Below are 15,818 nucleotides of genomic sequence, written 5' to 3'. Positions count from 1 at the left end.
TAGAACGTTCCCCTAACGTTGTAACCTTTAGGGAACGTTCCTAGAACGTTCCCCTAACGTTGCAACCTTTAGGTAACGTTCCTAGAACGTTCCCCTAACATTGCAACCTTTAGGTAACGTTCCTAGAACGTTCCCCTAAGGTTATTTTTTACATTCCACTAACCTTTAAAAATCTAACAATGGTACCAATTTTATTATTACTTTAAACTGTCTGTGCATAAGCAGGAATTAATTATTATACAAGCAGAAATTAATTTATATGTTAGCAGGAATGAATGAACAGGCAAACTTGATGGGATTTAAAACTTTAATATAGACAATATAAAATTACAAAATACCAAAAATATAAAAGGCCTAAAAAAAATACAAGAATAGAATCAGTTTTACAACTATACAAATAAAACAGAAATTTAAGTACAAAGAGTGTGATGAAGAGTGCAAATGTAGTGTGCAAGATGCATATTGGAATGATAATGTAATGTGCATTTGTTGTTGTGCATATGTTGTTGTGTGTATGTATATATGTTGTGTATAAATGCAGCTTTGAGTCCAAGACAAATTTCACATTGAAAAGGGACAATAAAGTGAATGGCCAAAGTGGCAAAAATACAATTGTTTAATAAAAAATAAATAAAAAAAGAGCTCCATTGTCTTGACCGATCAGCCCTTCTCAGTCCTTCTCAGCTGGCCTAAAAAATAAACAAAAGTTTGATATGTCATACTGAGAATGAACACGTTGACAAACGCAAGACAAATTGCCTTACTAACAACCCTGTTTTTTTTATTATGACAAATATTGATAGTTTTCCCATTCCTTTGATAATTATGAACATCACATAGAAGTATTCTAATTTACCGTCTGTGTGGGGCAAACTTCAGCACTTGCCCAATCAAGTCCTCCGTCTCTGCTGCAGTCACCGCCGGGAAGTTTTTCTGGAAGGCCGCTAGAGTAAAGTCAAAATGAAGTAAAGTTACAAGTCAAATTAAAACCTCCAAGCTAAGCATAATACTGATGTGAACAATAAAATAACACCTGCCTGTTATAACCCTGCAGATTGTCAGGTCCTGGAAGGCCTTCTTTGCCTTTCTGCCCCGCAGACTAAACTGTTTGATGGACGTCAATAGTTGCCACTCGCCGTAGCATGCGACGGATGGCAGTACCTCTGGTCGAACCTCCAAGAGTTGTCAGGAAAAGTTGCTGTAAAACATAGAAATACAAATTATACATGTAGAACAAAGTGGAGAGCTTGTACAATCTCATTTTGTAAGAGCCGTCAGTTCAGTTATAATGATATTTGAAGTTATGCAATTATATAGTGTTAATCTTAGGGCAGGACTATGGCAACTTAATTACCATTTTTTCCCCTCCTCTCCTGTTGACCGAGACTCCTGTCAAACTCCTCCAGCTCTGTGACTGTCGAGCAGGGCGACAGCAACATATCATCGACAGGAGCAGAGGGATGTGACTGGGACTGAGAGCTCCTTAAGAGCATGAGCACCTCATCCAGCCTCTGCTCCATCTTTTCCATTCGCTGTGCCATACGGGTAATGGATGTCCACATGGCTATGGAAAAATTAATTATGTTAGTTTTAGTTGTTATACATTACTTGAATATGTGAACAACTTAAGGAACACGCCGACTTTTTGGGACTTTAGCTTATTCACCGTATCCCCCAGAGTTAGATAAGTCTATATTCTCAGAAGGCGAAGCACTGCTACTTCTGGGGCGTGATTTGCTTGTAGCCCCTGAGAACCCCCGTGGTGAGGAGCAGAGAGTTCGCTCAGAGTTGGAGTAAATCACTCCGCAGAAGTAGCAGTGCTTCGGCCTTCTGAGAATATAGTTCAGAGTATGTATATGATTAGAAGATGGCTGTCTCACATGTGACCTTGTTATTTGTACACGCTGTGACTATACAAATCACAACATGTAAATAGGAAAATGTTGCCATTATTTGTCACTTATAGGGAGCAGTATGCTAGCTGGAACTATTTACATCCAGTATTTGTGCTAAGCTAGGCTAGTGGTGGGTGCGTCAGACAGAGTTACGGCACGCACAGAGATGAAGAGGGTATGTATGGACTTATCTAACTCTGGGGGATACTGTGAATAAGCTAAAGTCCCAAAAAGTCGGTGTGTTCCTTTAAGTGAGTCTTCTTACCTCTCATTTCCGTCTCCATGGCTGAGCCACCTCCCTCTGTGTGATGTCTCACCTCCCTCTGTGTGATGAGTTCTGCTGTTTACAACAACAAAAAAGTCAAGTTACTCTCAAGTTCCTTGTCATGAAATAGTATTTAATTGGAAATGGAAAATGCAAAGCCACTGTACCCTCAGCTTACGTCATAATAGACCCATCCAATTATGGGCGACCGGCTGGTTTTCTGTGTGGTGTTGACTCATCTAAAAAGAAAGTAGATATGAATATTGGTCACTTCATTTATGGTAGGTTTCTTGCAAATGGAGGAGGAAGAAAAAAAAACTTACATGCAGGTGGTGGAGGCAGCTGCGGACCTGGAAACAGGCAGGAAGAGACAAACACATCAGAATAGTCACATGATATGCACTAGGTTGAATGTCAGTAGTTCCATGGTAGGAAATATGACTCAGGTTTCTTAAATGTTAACTTACGGACAGGGCTTCCAGACACACACTCCGTTCTCACACTCTCTCATTTGTGGAACAGATTCATCTGAAATAAAAGACCAAAAAATTTGTACAGATTGCTAAAAGAAAATGTTAATTTTGTAAATAATGTCTGTACTTAAGGTTTTACCATCACTTGAAGAATCCGTCATGAACCTCCTTGGGCGTTTACACTGCCTTTTGTGGACACTCGCATCGTCTTCCGTCTCAATGCTGGAAGTGTCCATCAGTCGCCGACATTTTTTCATGGCTTTGTCATAGGAATCTACATTAAGAGAACAAAGTTTTTGTGAGACAGTAGCCGAACAAAGCAGTATTTCCATACAGAGAAAACGTATTTATTTATATATAGTATAGCACCAATAAGTCACCTGTACACAGCCAGATTTTCTAGACGGCTTAAAGTTAAACCCCAAACCCTTGCATTACAACCATGAAACTGTAACGTATTTCACTTACTTTTTGAGAATGTGAAGCTCAATGGTTGCTGTTGTTGGTCGTTGTTGGTTGTTTTTCCAAGACTTCCTGATAGTGAACGGTCTACTGAGTTCTACGTAGACTTATCCATTTCCTCCAGCCAATCAGGAACGTTCGTGTTGCGTCACATGCCTAGACGTCAGCAAACCTGGCCAATCAGCATTTTAGAGGGTAATTTTAAACTAAAATGGAGTGTTGCTATCCCCGACCACGAATATTTGTTATTTCTTTCTTAAACATTAGATATGGAGTTTGTTTTTTTAATGCACTGTTTAAACGTAAAAGTATAATGCTACAGTGTGTGACATTACACATCCGTATGTGCTCGAGTAAGCAGACAGATACTGCATCATGGTTCGAGCATTACATCCACTATACAGATTATTTTATAATATATACACACAAATTGTGCTACGTTTAGTTGTACAAACATGGTTCAGGCAAACATACGTAAAAACATACACGTACCACAATGATGCTCTAGTCTACATGCATAGAAACACAGAAATGCGAACGGACGGATCCACACATTTCCCAAAATGCGCTTTCTGATGGCGTCGTACGTTGTTGTTTGGTGTGAGAAAAGGTGGAAAAAAGGAGAAAATGATATTACTCAAGATTAGCATGTAGTGAAATGGCTTTTTTAATTTCACTGTAGGATTATGTAGACTATAGCTGTTATTGTCTGACCAGTTTCTAAAACTGATAGAGGAGCGATCAGACACACAATGCTATAACGTTAGCACATTTAACACGGCATTGAAATGTTTGAAAATTACTGGATAGAGACGCATTGACGCCATTGCCACCTAATCAGAGGCCTTGCTTTGCATACATGCAAATAAGTGAGTGTAAAATGCCAACGGTACAGGAATAAATTAAACATGTTCTGAATGTATTCTAACAGTGATAGCAGAAAAGTATTCTAAAAATATTTTACCGAACTATTATTATTCTACGTGAAAATCACAAACAGTGGGTGCAACGTGTGTATTTCTAAAGAGACGAAAAAACGAACTAGCACTATAACGTTAAGGGCTCCATACCTGTGCTCAAACAATTTATCTTGAGCGTCCATTTACACGAAACCACTGAAAGAAGACGGATTCCAATATAAGTTGTGTATCCAGAAGGACTTTGGTGTAAATCGCAGAACACGGAAGTTAGGACACAGGACATGATTTCAATCGGTCACCTGAAAACAGAGGCACTTGCCCCTACTGGCGTGGGGGTGTAACGGTTGAATTTGTACACTGAAAAAAAAAAACCTACTTTGTTGGAAGTGAATTTTCTTATTTGTGAAAATCGTTCGATTGATAGATTCTTGTTTTAAGTATTTTCAACTAATACAGTTAAAAAAAACGAAATCAGGCACAAAAGTATTGTTTGCTAAATTGATCAGTCTAAAATTAAATATATTCTTTTGATAATCTGTTTATTTTACTTGGATTTCATAAGACCAATCATTTTTGAGTGAATTAAATCAACTGACTGCAAACCTTTTATATGCTACGTCAAAAACTTAAATGGAGCTTGTTTAAATAAACATTAGCAAAAACAACCAAAAACAACCAAACGGGAACGTTGTGTGGAGGTACAGTGCAACCACAGGAGAACGTTTTAGTTGGTTGGTTCCCTTAACGTTTAGGGAACGTTATAACCCTGAGGGAACGTTCCCTAAACGTTCGTTTTTGGTTTGGTTCAAACTAACCTTTAGAGAACCATAAACTAACGTTCCCTAACGTTCCCTAAACGTTCTGTGTTAGTGGGGTCTTACATGAATGTATCTTTTTACGTGGTTTACTGAATTACATGAATGCGCGGTAGTGTATGGACCTAAAGCGGAATAAAGGCTCACAGCGTACCGTGATGATGAAATCGGTGCGTGTTCAGTTCAGCGCTGCTCTCTCAGTTGTGAGGAAGGAGTTTGGTATATTCAGCGCGCATACGCCCCCTATACGCTCTTCTCCTCCTCCTCCTCTTCTCCTCTCCTCTCATCCATCCACCCGAGAGCTGCTCTTCCCCCTCCGTCCGCTCATTCATCCTCTCGGACAGTCTCCATCCTTTGACGGTGAATAGAAGCAGCTGGGCGGTGGCATTCGCAAGCCCTCAATGGTCGGCATTTGGACGGAAATACGCGCGTCAAACCTGGAGAGACAGGTAGGGCTCTTTGTTGCGATGTCATCCGTTGTATGTACGCTCACTATCCGTAAAGTGTGCACTATAAACAGGTTGAAACAGCGCTTGCAGCGAGAGCTCAGTCCATATGTCCTTGTGACGAGGCTTACATTTTTATTTTATTATTAGCTATGTCATTTAACGTTTCGTGCAGCAGGCCGGTGGCTTAACGAGGGCTTTGATACTGCTTTCGGTCATGTGGTCATTCATCAACATAAAAAAAAGGTTTGTTAGAGAAGACAGTGAAAGGATGCCGTTATGCTGAACAATACGTGTAAATGAACGGCGCGCGCCTGTCAGTACCTTGTGAAGGAGGATAACGCTGATATTAAATGCTTATGTATTAGGCTACGTGCATAAAGGTTAATAAAGGAAATATTAGGCTTGCAGGTGCTGTGTTTCCTCATCGTTGGCCTGAGGCATTTAATGGTTGGCCAACCCCCTATATGTTGTTGTATTTATCTTCGTGGTCTGAATGCGGTGGTAGTAGATCAGGTTTACTTTAATTTAAAATGTTGCTTATTGGTGACTCAGATGTAACTGAGGTGTCTTGGCTGTTTAATGAAAAGAGGGTGTGGCACCAGGGGCAGTCGCGCGCGCTTCGTGTGGCTCGAGAAGCCAATTAACTGAAAGCTGTTGAGAATTATGGAGAGCGCGCGAGTACATACGCTCCAGTGCTCACCGTGTTAGTTTGCTATAATAGAACTGAAGGAGCACGCTGAGAGAAAAATTAACATTTGCCAACGCATTTGCAGAAAACAACTGGACTTGTTATGTATTTGTTGGCGTATTGTTGTGTGTTCTGTTTACAGCAGCACCCTTGTGGTTTTGTTTGAAGAGGCTCAGCTGAGTATACAAACTAAGGTCTTCATCAATTGGATAACAAAGTCTAATTGGGTTTCAAGCTTTAAAATAGTGCCTTCTAGGTCTGGAATGATGTATTTAAATGATTCAAATCTACACGCCACCCAGATGTCTGTCTGCTTTTCATCTGGATGAGATGAAAGATGTGTTTTTGCTCATTTGCAGTAGGCTACTGCTCCATAAAAGCATTCCCTATCAGATGTTAAAAATACATTCAGATGTAGAGATGTTTATAATTCAGTAAGTGAATCTTTTTTTTTAAAGACGCTATTAGATGTTGTAGGCTACACAATAATGAGATGTTTTGCAGAGGTTCAGAGCTCTTGGAGATGTATGCTTACTGGGAAGTCATGAAAATTACTATAATCATTGTGCACGTTCTCTAGTTAACAATTCATTGGTTGTGGGAAAAGTAAAACCTGCTTAGTTATTTCTCATTTGAATGTCTCCGCACTTGTCTATTCTATACAACTATTCAATGTTTTCATCCACGCAAGGTTTATTTTAGGATTCAGACATAGACAGAAGTACTTAAACAAACAAAAACGATATAGTTAACACCTTTGTGAATATTTTGAACAAAAAGGACAAATTAAATAAAAAGACACATTGTTCATACAGATCTATTCCAAGGCATGCTTGAAGAGTTGAGGTAGAAATAACAAGGTGATGCATTCTAAAATAATGGCCAGTTTAAAAAACGCAGCTGGAATATTTTAAACGTGTGAAAGGGTAAAAAAGGTAATTGCACACCTTTCCTCAACAAGCCGCGTGATTTGATGTGCCATTCTTTAGCAGAAACTGTGCTGGATGAGTAATGTGCCAAAGTGTAATACTTTAGAGGTTTGTTCAATTACTTAAAAAAAAGAAAGAAGCCTAAGTATGAGCAATAGTAAACAGCAGGCACCACTGTTTAGCTGAAATCCAAATGTCTAATTCCTGTCAAGGCTGTAGCAATACAAAGTGGCAAAAAATCTGCTATTCCAGTAGCACGTAGTTTGGACTAATTGAGCTCAGCGTGCTATTAATGGCAAACTGCAACCATCCCGTCCTACACACGCCTCCAACATGCTCTCAGCGCCCCTATATAACATCCCATGAGTTCTCCTGCTGACAGTGTGCTGACATGTATTGCACTATGCAGCATTTGGCAGTTTTAAAAACATTTGGTAGGCTAGGAATGCAACTAAGATCCTGTTTTAACAAACTTTCCCCCCCCCCACCACGAGTACAACCAAAGGTGAATGTGTTAGTCTGGAGGTAACCAGCCATGTTAATACTGGTTCAACTTTACATTCGCAATGGAAAGCAACCAACCCGGGTGCGTGCATTCCTACATTTGTTTTCGCTTAGTTAGGGGGGGCACACTCGTTTGGTTTTTCAAATTCACGTTTTTGTAGTTTCAGACGTTTACGGTATAATTTTCAAAAGCTTGCACTTTGAAACCCGTTTTCAAAAGTTTGTGTTTTCAGGCTTTCTAAACGGCGTTGTCGTGTTAATGAACGGCCAAAATGCATAAAAAGGTTTTCCGTTTTTAGTTGAAAATGGTGTCGTGTAAACGGCCCCTTAGGCTGAGTCTGAAACTGGAGGTACAATAGCTGCTTTGTTGTCTTGGCGCACAGACAGTCAATGGACCCGTTCCAAAATGCAACCCTAAGCCCTTGTGGTCCATTTATCCACGTAATGCTGCACAAACTGTCAGGTATATCAATCCGCCGCGGACCCGGCAAAAAGATGCATCAATGCGCTTGTGAAAAACATTCAGAATCATAAAATGACAAATGGGAAACCCTCCTGTCTCATGATGTAGACTTTACAGATGGTCCATTGCAAGAGCACAAGCTTACATTTCTGAAGCACTTTTTACGGAAAAAATGTTGCGTAACATAATCTGATGATCTAGAACAAATTCAAGTGTGCTTTAGCTTTTCAACAAGTGAATATCTGCAGTACTGACTACAATGCTTAGCAATTTAATCATAAGAATCATAAAAATAAAAATAAATTCTGTTCATGAGCTTTTTTCCCCGTTAATGTTTATTTTAAGTAATGCAAATATTTGTATGATTTTATTTTGTGGGGATCCAGATGCTGCCCTCAAAAATCAACCAGAAGTAGGCAACTGAATAGACAGGATGTTGCACTATGACATAAAGTGCTCATCTTTAATATAAGCCTCTTTCTGTGGCCTTTTTTCCTCCCTGTAACCCGGCAAGATCCATCCTCTCTGCTCCGTGTGCTCTTATGGCCTCCAGGGCTGACAAACTGACCCCCTCTCTACCTCTCCACCCCCTTCGCAGGGCTCAGAGAGTGCAGATCAACATTTAACATTTAACAGCGTCCCATTTGCCGTTTGTGTCCAAGAAGAGAGTGCCTGTGCCTTTGTGTCAGTGTTGGGAAGGTTTTGATGTTCGCAGGGGGAGGCCAGCCTCCCACGGGAGCTTATTTGCCTGTATATGAGTCAGCTGTGTGTATGAAGTTCTGCCCTGATCGTACAGAAGAATGTAAATTATTCAGAAGGCAGTTAAGCTTTGTGGTCTTGTGGGTGACAGCATGACTCGGCCTGATTGCCGTGAGTCAGCGCAATTTTCTCTTGCCGCTTCATCAGACACCCTTTCACATTCATTGGGTTCACTGACATCTTTTAAATGGACACCATGTGGAAAATGAAGGGGTATGTGTCGATGTCTTCCAGGAGGCACCGATACCTTGGAGCTAAAAGCAGTTTTACTTCTCTCAATATCGAATCTGGCTTTGTCTTTGTGTCTTGGCTTGGAGACCCTTACATACTTTCCATCTTGATGTTTTACGAAGGAAATCTATAGTCACAGACCTTTCAGATAAATATCACTGCTGCTGTTGTATCGCTATAACTAACTACAATAAGTGGCACCTGTTAAGGCGATCACTGTAATTATTGCTACTTTGCCCCAAGCTTTTCCCCTATAACCTTCAGTATTAAACTTTGGGGTGTGACTTCCACGTTTATGCTACAGACATGATGAACTCTATTGTGTGGCTTGTTTAAGAGAGGTGTGCAATTGCGACTTTATTTTTAGTAATTGTGACTGTGTATCCCATAGTGCGACTTTATTTCTTAACTCTTTCCCTGCCACTGACAAGATTTTCCATCAATTACGACAAAGAGCTTCTCCGTTTTTCCGGCAATCCGTGTTTTCACTGTTATACGGTTGAAGGGCGCTGTTACGGATCTTCTGAAAGTGTACAGCATCTGCGGATCCAAGCTAAGAAGATCTGTATAAATTAGAAGAAGTGATGGAAGGTGTTTACGTGCTCGATCCCGTTCCCCCTCCAAACCTGATTGAAATGACCAATACAATCGTAAGAATCGTTTGCAGGCCAGTTTTTCCGCTGAACTGGTTTGGGGGGGAAAATCACGCGTTTTACGCACAAATAAGCTCATTTAATCATCAAACATTCAACAGCATATAAATCAAAACTGCGCAACGTAACCGAACGAAATGGCGAACTCATGAAGAGGTATAAGACTTTTGGTGGTTATGGACTTGATCTACTTGATCTATTTAATCATCGTTCTGAATCCGATCCAGGCGAAGACTGTGTCCGAAATCGCCCCCTTTACCCGTAACTAGGGCACTATTTGAGGGGACAGCCATTTTTAGTGGTGTCTGAAGCCATAGTGGACGTTATCAGGTGCACTCATTCAATTCCACAATGCACCGCAAAAACGAGTGTACAACCGATGTTTGCTCAATGGCTAGAGAATACCCATAATGCACTGTGAGAGTCGCTGTAAATTAATAAAATGTTACTGTTAATTTCAACATTTTCTAATGTTTAAAATCAAAAGATGTTTGTTTACATTAGTTAATGCACCATGAATTAATATGAACAAACAACAAACAGCTTTATTTTTTACTAAGTAACATTGAATAAAGATTAATAAATGCTTTAAAAATATTATTTCTCATTGCTAACATTTACATTTAATAATTTAGCAGACGCTTTTATCCAAAGCGACTCAGCCAACAAATGAGGAGAACAATAGAAGCAATCAAACCAACAATAGGGCTAAAATATGTAAGAGCTGTGAGAAATCCCAGTTATACTAGCACAGTAATTGCTAATGCATTTACTAATGTTAACAAATGGGACTTTATTGTAAAGTGTTACTATAATAATACATAAATATTGCCAAAGTAGCACTGCTTGATGGTGGGCTCTTTTGACTTCAGTCAGAAAGCAACCGCCTAACCACACTGAACACATTAGCATCCGCACATTAATGGCCTGACTGTGAGTTTTGCTCAGCACCTCACATTTTATTCAGAAAAAAAGGAGCTTTATTAAATTTGAACTAAAGCGTTTTAGTGTAATATCGTCGTGGTTAAAGAATCATACTGATCAAGACACATTTTTATGTGGCTTATTCAGACATAGATGGAAAATCTGTCTCTCAATGTGCACTGTGCACAGGTGAAAAAAAACAAACTAATTTGCATAACCCTAATGAGTCTGTCTGCCTATACGCTCATTACAAAGTCCATTTGATCTCACAGTCGAGCAATACATCTCAGCCATTGCTGAGACTGAGTCGGTGAGGGAGGTAGGAAGGTTGTATTGATAAGTGAATGAAGCTGGCCAAAAGAAAGTCTCAATCATTTGTGAATTGAGTTGGCTACTTTGACTGCCGTTTTAAGAAATTAGTTTAATCAGTAAATGAGCATTTTGTTACCCCAGGCTTTCTGACATTGCGCTTTGCCAGGACTGACAAGGACTAATCTATGAGCCTTCATTGTTCAAATTCGGTCTAAGAAGCAGACTTCCTCAGATGCAGCTTATTTACTTCAAACCCTTCATACTTTCAAAATCATAGGCTTATATGTAGATTTCCAGAGTTAGCTATAGTTCGTGCTGTGAAATTCATCCCTGTGGCTATTTTAAGGTCTTTGACATGAGAATTAACCGTGTTCTGTGGTAAAAAGCTACACAGTTGTTTAGGTCCTCGCATTCACATTGCTTATAGGATTCAGCTCATCAAGTCACAATCAATTCTAATATCTGAAGCTTGGTTTACTTGCGAGAATAAAAAATAAAACAACACAACTGATCAACTTTTAATGTCAGTTGTTAAGAGGATACCCACTGGCTAAATTAGTATTTTTTTTATTCAGTAGCCACTTTCTGCATAGACAGTTCGTGTTTGTGTCACCATGGCAACAGAACTTTACAAAGAGGACCCTTCTTTGTAGAAAATCTCTTTACCTCAATGTTGCATAGCTTTTTGCTGTCATTTTCCTGTCTTTAGAGATGGGTTCAATAAAACAGGCCTCAATCAGTGTCAGACTCAGAGTCTGTCATTGTGTCACCTTGACTCTTTTATAGGAGCTTTGTGACAGTGACAGTTGTGGAGGTAGTAAACACATTCTGGTTGCTGTAGGACGATGTGACTTGATCGGAATGACGACAATGCATAAGGAATAATTGACTCAACTGCATTCAACCTGTAGCCCTAGATACTCAATTTCAGAAGCCAAAAGAGCCACATTTAACCCACAACAATTGTATAATATATTTTATAATTCGGAAGTAGGTTACTGAGTGCCAACTCATTGCTTTCAAATGCTCTGATTCGTATTTGCATTTGCGCTCTGAGGAATGTCAAAGGTTTATAATTACATGTGTTTTTTCAGCGTTGATCAGTGTAGCCATTCACAGACATGTCTGTTGAGCTCATGACTGCAATATCCAATCAGAGGTGTGTTTAAGGTTAAGGCTGGAATACACTACATGACTTTTGCCCCAAATTACAGCCTGGATTAGTCTCTGCTAGTTGTCGAAAGTCAGAGCTAGTCTGCAGATTTTGATTAAACTAAACTATGATTCCATCCAGTCGGAGGATGTCAAACAAGTTTGATGTTTTGAGACGATTTCGGAGCACATATCCTAGCAAGTAGGTGCACGTTTCTGTGTGTGTTTGTTGCATTCAGAACAACAGTCTGGAAAAGTGTGGGAACCTCAGTCATTTAGGGTACATTTACACAACAACGATGTGCTAAAAACTGAGACGTTTTTTCTTTGAACAGATGACAACGTTATAAAAACGATCCCGTTCACACGGATCCGTGAAAACAACTAATAAAGCTGCATTATGCTGCCAGCCTGCCAGTATTTGGCGATGTCTCTTTGTAAAGAAAGACTACGCACCTGCGCACATACACATTTTTACACCAAAACGCATAAAAAGTGTTTTGTTTTTAGTTGAAAATGGTGTAGTGTAAATGGTTTCTCTTTTACCATTTACAAAGTCGGCAAGTGTTCTAAAATGTAGCGTATTCCTTTAGTTAGTACTGCTCAAAATGCTGGAGTTCACTCTGCATAATCTCAGATTTCATCACGCTCACAAAACCTCATTATGCAGTATACAGCTTCATCGATTAAAGCAGGAATTTTCATAGTCAGTCTTCCTGAACTGAAGTGAGTGACTGCTTCAGTGATTAGAAAGGGATTGCTTCTTTGGCAGTGTAACGTAACAGTTTTCGGGTAAAAATTAGTGTAACGCGCTACTACTGAAAATTTGGTTACGAAACGTAGTTCCCTTTTCAATTCGCCACAACGAATTGTTACTTAAAAGTAAAAAGTTACTTTTCCCAGGGACAGATTTGACTGCGACACTGCCTTTTCAGCTGCGCCCTTGCGCAATAGTCACAAGCTCCACACGGTACGTGACAGAGGCTGGTAGCAGAGCAATCATGGCAAGCGAGAAGCAGCCAACGCTAACTTTTGAGGGATGGAGCTATTCCCACTACCATTCAGATGCGAAAGAGAGCTCAGTTCAGTACTCGCGCGCTGTAGCCTGTAGCTGTCTATGTATACGGCTGCGCGCTTCGGTTTTGTGCGCACAGAAAACCATACTACCGTGTCGTCACTCTTATTCAGATCTATCCATATGTCTGCTCTTCTCTTTCTATCAGACGTTTACATTTTTGATACAGTTTTTCATACAGTTTTATGAGACATGCATCAAGCGCATGCCAACTCTAGTCTAGTTTACCACGAACGCAGCCGGACATCAGTTCTGACTGGATCTCTTCCCAAATCGTCCCTAAAATCAATAGATTCACCAATAGATTTTCGTCATAGTTTTTGTCATTCAAAACTGTTTTTTATTTAGTTATCGTCTCGTTGTCGTCTGTGAAAAAATGTTGTTGTACACGTTGAACGAAATGAACACTGCTAGGCATATGGCTATCCATTACCGGTCATTTTTTCATAAATATTCAACATTTTGGTAAATGCAGTATGAGTCGTGTGTCTGAAAACTAAGCTTATCTTCTATATTCTACATTTTGTCCTAGGCTATCAAGACGCGATTCACACCGGTGTCGCACATTTAGGAACAGATATTGGGTTCTACCCAAAGTCAATCAACATAAAAGTAACGTAAAATTAACGAGTAACTTAAAAAGTTACTTTCCAGAAGGGGGAACTAAGTAAAGAAATGGATTACTTTTAATCGAGTAACGAGTAACTAGCAAACTACTTTTTGAAAGTAACTTCACCAAAACTGCTCTTTGGTCACTTTCTGTATGTTACCCATTCACGAGACACCGTTTCGAATTCCGCTCGGAGCCGGTCGAGTAGGACCATTTGAACATTTGGTGCCATGACCCGGGTGGGAGTGAGGTTTAGGGGTGTAACGGACGTACGCCAGTAAGAGCTGTACATGTAAACCTCACTCCTCTGATCTCAAGAGGTGATGCTAACAGCCGCAGTCTTTACTGTCCTTGTTAGAGACGGTGGTTCGAATCCTGCTCAGACCGGGTTGAGTAGGACCGGTTACACAGGCAAAAAAATGTTAGTTGACAGGCCAGATGCCTGTAATTTGTGAAATAGCTAAATTATATGACAAAATCCTCACCTTCTAATTATTTTTGTCCTTATCTGTTTGTGAGTGCCATAGAGACCCACATTTCATTAGGAATTTATGGTGTGTCATTGAAACAGAATCTATGTCTAATCCAATATGCAGTTATCTCCGTGCCCTTGAACTGCTCAGTGATGCGAGATGGCACGTTTTTAAAGGATGATGTCTGCATCTGTGTATTCTCACTTTTTCCCTGCGGGATTCTCCACTTGGAAATATCCACAGCCCTTCTTCCGTTAATGTATTTATCAACGGTATGGATAAAGGCAGATGTTGTAACACAACAAAGGCTGTTTCACAGCATTTTTCAGGGATGGCCTTTCCCTAACTTGGTGTGATGCTCCTTTGGCTAAAGATGTTTGTTCGCACTTTCACCGGACTGCGTTTTTATCGCAACCAAGCAATAAAAGGCTTCTCTGGTGTGAGGTTTTACACTCTCACCGAGAATCGCTTGGCAGCCTTTCAATTTAACTCCTGTTGCTTCATAGGATGCCTTTCAGAAACTCGGGGCAACATCCCCCCCTGTCAATTTGAATGGGTTTTAGCTTTAAAGCGTGGAAAGAACAGTCTCATTCTCGGGACAAGGACATTCCCGTGCTGGACTGCACGCCGCTCCATTGCATCAGCCAAATTTCCATCAGGACAGATTGATGGATTGGAGGTAAACAGCATTAATATGAATGCTCCAATTAATTTGAGAGGGGCTGTGTATGATGTGCATGCTAACTAGGGGCCCTGAAGAAAACCTGCTTTCCTTTCTTTCTTCGCGCTCCTCCTCTCTGCCTGTTCACTGCTCTAAGAGACTGATTGCACCGGTGACGTCATCACTTTCTTCTGTATGCCACCATTTTTGCGACTCATGGGCTCGGGGCTACAAATTTATCTGAGGTTGATATGTTTTTTTTTGCACACAAGCGCTTGTGTTATTATATTAGTTTATTTGAAGGTTGTTCTATGCTTTATGACATGCGTTGCTGTGAAGAAATTTGTTCCAAGATGGTAAGTTGATTTTTTGCAAAACTGAGCTGTCAGATTTTTCATAAACTCAGTTGATATAAGACTCGGCTGATGTTTGGTTGTTTTTTTTTGTTTTTTTTACAGTGGAGCAGCGCTTTCTTGTGTTGAACAAGGAGGGTTTTGTGCCTTCTGAAAGGGCACCACAGCTCCCTCAGAAAGAACTCCAGCCATCAGCGTAACTCTGTTCCAAAATGTAGTGAGCTGCCTCCGAAGGCTACATTTTAAAGCATTATATAAGCGCCGGGTGCAAAAGCTGTTCCAAAATGTAGTCAATTGTTGCCTTCTCTTGGACAAATTCAAAGACAGCGTCATATTTGTCCTTTGTGAAGATAATGCAATGTAATGTGACAAGCTCATTGAAAGAAATAAATCCAAGATGGTGGACGATTTGAGAGAAATGTTCATTATAAATATAACTCAATACTGAAAATTATCTGTAATAATCAATATACTAGGAATATTTATCCTTGATAAAGGAGTAATTCACTCAAAAATGAAAACAAGTCATCATTTACTCATCCGAATGTAGTTTCAAAATTGTATGATGTTCTTTTTTTGCAAAAGGAGATATCTATAAATGAAAGTAGATGGAAACTAGGGACGGTTGTGGTCACCATTCACATTCTTTGTAAGAGCAGCTTGGACATTTTGCTGAACTTCTCCTTTTATGTTCCATGTTTGGAACGACATGTGGCTTCGATAATTTGTGTTGGACAATGGGAGGCCTTGGA

The 15,818-nt window shown here is 40.0% G+C and overlaps 2 protein-coding genes across 4 annotated transcripts in view; one reads left to right on the top strand and one right to left on the bottom strand.

The window, feature by feature from the left end:
* Positions 1-291: 291 nt before the first annotated feature.
* On the bottom strand, positions 292-4,275 carry LOC306986041 (uncharacterized protein). Of its 3 annotated transcripts, none has more exons than XR_013794898.1 (12): positions 4,166-4,275; positions 3,588-3,667; positions 3,102-3,267; positions 2,773-2,907; positions 2,628-2,688; positions 2,484-2,510; positions 2,339-2,399; positions 2,161-2,235; positions 1,355-1,564; positions 1,038-1,198; positions 857-944; positions 292-689 (listed from the first exon to the last, which is right to left on the bottom strand). XR_013794898.1 is itself a non-coding variant. In XM_079588886.1 (7 exons), the coding sequence occupies exons 5-7, from the start codon at positions 2,177-2,179 to the stop codon at positions 1,119-1,121; spliced, it is 309 nt and encodes a 102-aa protein (XP_079445012.1). In that variant the 5' UTR covers positions 2,180-2,235; positions 2,339-2,399; positions 2,484-2,510; positions 2,628-2,688; positions 2,773-2,907; the 3' UTR covers positions 984-1,118. The 3 variants fall into 3 exon arrangements, 1 of the variants encoding a protein (XP_079445012.1); XR_013794899.1 differs by having other exon boundaries at positions 2,328-2,399; positions 3,102-3,251; positions 4,166-4,268; XM_079588886.1 differs by lacking the exons at positions 292-689; positions 857-944; positions 3,102-3,267; positions 3,588-3,667; positions 4,166-4,275 and having other exon boundaries at positions 984-1,198.
* A 709-nt stretch (positions 4,276-4,984) lies between these two features.
* LOC306986447 (uncharacterized protein) overlaps positions 4,985-15,818 on the top strand; it is a 59,372-nt gene continuing 48,538 nt past the window's right edge. The window contains exon 1 of the mRNA XM_079589675.1: positions 4,985-5,279. The gene's annotated coding sequence lies outside the window, so the exon portion shown is untranslated. The remainder of the gene's footprint in view (positions 5,280-15,818) is intronic.

Source organism: Phoxinus phoxinus (genome assembly GCF_949152265.1).
Source record: "Phoxinus phoxinus genome assembly, chromosome: 18".
NCBI lineage: Eukaryota > Metazoa > Chordata > Actinopteri > Cypriniformes > Leuciscidae > Phoxinus > Phoxinus phoxinus.
Note: the sequence above shows the minus strand (reverse complement) of the source record. Positions and strands in the feature narration are given on the sequence as shown.